The sequence below is a fragment of the Neopelma chrysocephalum genome, unplaced genomic scaffold (genome assembly GCF_003984885.1).
Source record: "Neopelma chrysocephalum unplaced genomic scaffold, ASM398488v2 Primary Assembly neopelma1_92105, whole genome shotgun sequence".
Classification (NCBI taxonomy): Eukaryota; Metazoa; Chordata; class Aves; order Passeriformes; family Pipridae; genus Neopelma; species Neopelma chrysocephalum.
In genome coordinates this window covers 1-3480 of record NW_020920859.1, presented here as the reverse complement: position 1 = coordinate 3480, position 3480 = coordinate 1, and the positions used below count along the sequence as shown (strand labels likewise).

The following is a 3480-nucleotide window of genomic DNA, read 5'->3' as shown; positions in this document are numbered from 1 at the left end:
CACTGTCTCTCGTGTCCTGGTCGGTGCGGGAGCTGCGGGGGCGGGGGAAGACCCGAGGGATCGCTCGCTGGTGCCGGGGCGGCCCCGTCCGCCCTGAGGGAGCCAAGATGGCGGAACGCCCTCACGGTTCCACCAATCAGCGACACCCGTTGCGGACGGGGCCAAAGCCTCGTATTGGCTGTTTGACCCGTCACTCTTGGCTCCCGCGCGCTGATTGGTCAGAGCCGTGAGGGTGGGTCACGCCCACGAAGCACCGGGAGCGGCGGCAGTGTCCGGACACCGGTGAGGCTCCGGCAGAGCTCGGACGCGGCCCCGGCGCAGGTGGGACCCGCGCTCGCTTCTCCTGGGGCTGGAGTGGGCGTCGGGCTCTTCTCCCAGGCACCAGCAGTAGGACCAGAAGGCTCGGTCTCAAGCTGTGCCAGAGGAGGTTTCTGTTGCATATTAAGAGGGAATTCTTTGCAGAGTGAGTAATCAGCCGTTGGAATGGGCTGGGCAGGCAGGGGGTGGAGTCACCGTCCCTGGCGGTGTTCAAGAACAGACTTAACAGGATGTGGAATGGTCTGGGAACCACGGCGGGGTTGGATCAAGGGTTGGACTTGGTGATCTCGGGGGTCTTTTCCAACCTGGTCGATGATTCTGTGAGAGGCCGAACTTGCACAGTGGTGTAACCACCTCCCTTTCATAAACCAGTGTATCCCAGCCAGTAAACAGAATCCTCTCCTGGAAACGTTCCGTGTTTCTGGGCTCCAAACTGCCGGGGCAGGGGCTGTTCCCGGGGTTGGGAAGGGCCCGTGAGGGGACCGTGGATGGGGCTGAGGCTGCAGGAGCCGGACCCTGAGCTCCCGTTTGTTCTCCACAGGTCGCCGTGTACGGACAGGGCAGGACTTTGCTGGCATCGCCTTCCTGAGCCCGAGTGTCCCGCAGGGCAGGACTTTGCTGGCATCGCCTTCCTGAGCCCGAGTGTCCCGCAGGACCCAGCCGTGTCCTCTCATCATGGTCTCTCCCCTCTGCCAAAACAGCGGTGGGAAAACCGCCCCCAAGCCTGGGCTGAAAGAGGCTTTGCTGATTCCTCGAGTTGCAGCTTGTCACAAGCAGAGAGGTGGCACTGGTGAGTTCGGGATGTGTGCGGATGTGGAGGGTGGATTCTGCCCCGGGGACGGGGTTGTGGAGGAGCCCCTGGGTCCTCACGGCTCTTTCCTGCCCCAGGCACGACGAGGCTCCCGGCGCTTCTCGCCCTGGCTGTGGTTCTGCTCCTGGCGTTGGTGGTGGCCGTGGCTGTGCTGGCAGGTGAGGGAGAAGCAGCTCTGGGCACAGGAGTCTCTGCTCCCTGTGGAGGGGAATCCTCAGACCTTCTCCCTTTCCTCCTCCAGTGAGAAGACTCGGAGAGATTCCTGTTACACCCGGGGCTCCAGAGTTTCTGGCCTGTCCCGAGGACTGGGTCGGGTACAACAGGGTCTGTTACTACCTCTCCAGGGATGAGGGGAGCTGGGAGCAGGCTCGGGATCAGTGCCTCGAGCTCGGGGCCTCCCTGGCCGTGCTCAGCGACAGGGAAATGGTGAGTGAGGGGCTCTGGGGGGTGCGTGGGTGGCACAGGGGAGGCTGAGGGGGGTTCCTGGGCTGGGACATCTCTCAATTCCCGCTCCCCTCTCCCTCCCAGAGCTTCCTCTTCCGCCTCAACGACAACCTGGAGTACTGGCTCGGGCTGCGGAGACGGGACGAGAGGTTGCAGTGGGTGGACGGCAGCAGCTACAACTCCTCGTGAGTCCCGGGGGGATGGAGGGACAGGGGGGGCACAGACTGTCCCCCCCTGTGGTGCCAGCGCTGTCTCTGCTCCCCCTTGCAGGGTCCCCGTCCTGGGTGACTCAGAGTGTGTGTACCTGGGCCAGCGTCGCTTCAGGAGCGGGGTCTGCTCGGCTCAGCGGCCTTTCCTCTGCAACAAACCCCAGGATCGCCTGGAATAAACCATGGGAAAAGGGACCTTCTCCATCCTGAAGAGTCAACAGCTTTGCATCTTCATCCCAGCACACCTCAGCTCTTCACCTGCCTTACAGTTGTTTGTCAGCATCACCTCAGAGCTGATACCTCAGTGAAACTTGTCAGGGTCACCTCAGTGCCTGGTGTGAAGGAGATGAACCTGCAGGGAGGGGAGAGGATGTGGAAGCCTGGACTGGGGGCTCTGGGTTTCTTTCTGCTTCTAGAACCGTCCCAGAACTCATCCTGCTCCTCCAACAGTCCCTGGTTGTATCCTAACCCTGTTTCCATGTAAATGTGTGACTCTGCCCAGAGTGAAGCAGGAGATCCACGTTGGATGCACATGGGTGGTGCCCGACTGGTGCTGCTGCTCTTCTGTTCTTTCACCTCGTTCACTTTTGCAATAAAACCTCGTGAAATCCACCCCTGTCCCTTCCCCCCGGGATTCCATCCCAAATGTGGGAGCCTTGGAGCTCCCGGGGCTGCTTCCCAGTGCTCCCAGTCTGCCCAGTCACCCTGGAGGGCTTCGGGGATGGGGATGGCACACAAGTGCTGCTGGGGGTGGTCCCACCTCAATTCTGTCTGGTTTGTTCTTCCCGAGCTGGGCAAAACTTGGATTTTTGGAGTTTTCTGCCCCTCCTCCGCTCGGGCAAAAGGGATTTGGGGCCTTTTTTTCCTCTTTTGGGAGGGAAATCGGGTGCGTTTGTGCTCCGCGGCCGGCAGGGGATGCGCGCGAGCCGGGAATTCCCGAGGACATTCCCGCGGTTCTTTTTCCCTCCTCCGTCCTGTCCCGGCCCCGAGCGGCCCCCGCGGGACCCCAAAACCATCTGTGGGGGCAACCCCAGGAACCAGGAACGGCCCCAGAAACCAGGAACGGCCCCAGAAACCAGAAACGGCCCCAGAAACCAGGAACGGCCCCAGAAACCAGGAATGGCCCCAGAAACCAGGAACGGCCCCAGAAACCAGGAACGGCCCCTTGTTGGGCGCTTGGAGCTGCATGAGGGGGATAAAAGGATCCCCCCCGGTGCCCCCAGAACGGGGCCGTGTCCTGATCAATGGGGCTGAGGGGGACGAGGGGTGTCAGAAAAGTGGGAAAAAAACCCTAAATGAACAGGGGATGTGTCAGCTCCTCCTGCCCTGCCTGGTTCTGACCCTCCCCTGGCTGCAGCTTTTTTGCCACCCACCCCATCCCTGAGAGATGGTTTTTGGGGAAGCAACACCAAATACCACCTGTCACATTTCAACCTCACCCCCTAAAAACCTCGATTCAAGCCTTTCTGAGTTAATTTAATAAATTAATTTGATTAATTTAATAAATTTCCACCCGTTTTCCCCCCTGTTTGACCCAACCCTGCATCTCCAGGTGAGCCCCCTAAAAAACCTCAATCAGAGGCTTTTTGAGTTGATTTAATAAATTAATTAATTTAATAAATTTCTGCCTGTTTCACCACCATTTGGCCCAACCCTGCACCTCCAGGTGAGCCCCCTCCTCCTCCTGGCTGGGGACAG

The 3480-nt window shown here is 60.0% G+C and overlaps 1 protein-coding gene across 2 annotated transcripts; it reads left to right on the top strand.

Moving 5' to 3' along the window:
* The first annotated feature begins 249 nt into the window (after positions 1-249).
* LOC113980074 (C-type lectin domain family 2 member B-like) lies at positions 250-2817 on the top strand. 2 transcript variants are annotated; one of them, XM_027707334.1, is made up of 7 exons: positions 250-321; positions 860-926; positions 974-1108; positions 1207-1287; positions 1371-1555; positions 1658-1758; positions 1844-2817. In XM_027707334.1, exons 3-7 carry the CDS (start codon positions 994-996, stop codon positions 1959-1961), a joined length of 600 nt encoding a protein of 199 aa, XP_027563135.1. In that variant the 5' UTR covers positions 250-321; positions 860-926; positions 974-993; the 3' UTR covers positions 1962-2817. The 2 variants fall into 2 exon arrangements, with proteins under 2 accessions (XP_027563135.1, XP_027563134.1); XM_027707333.1 differs by lacking the exon at positions 250-321 and having other exon boundaries at positions 916-1108.
* Positions 2818-3480: the final 663 nt, after the last annotated feature.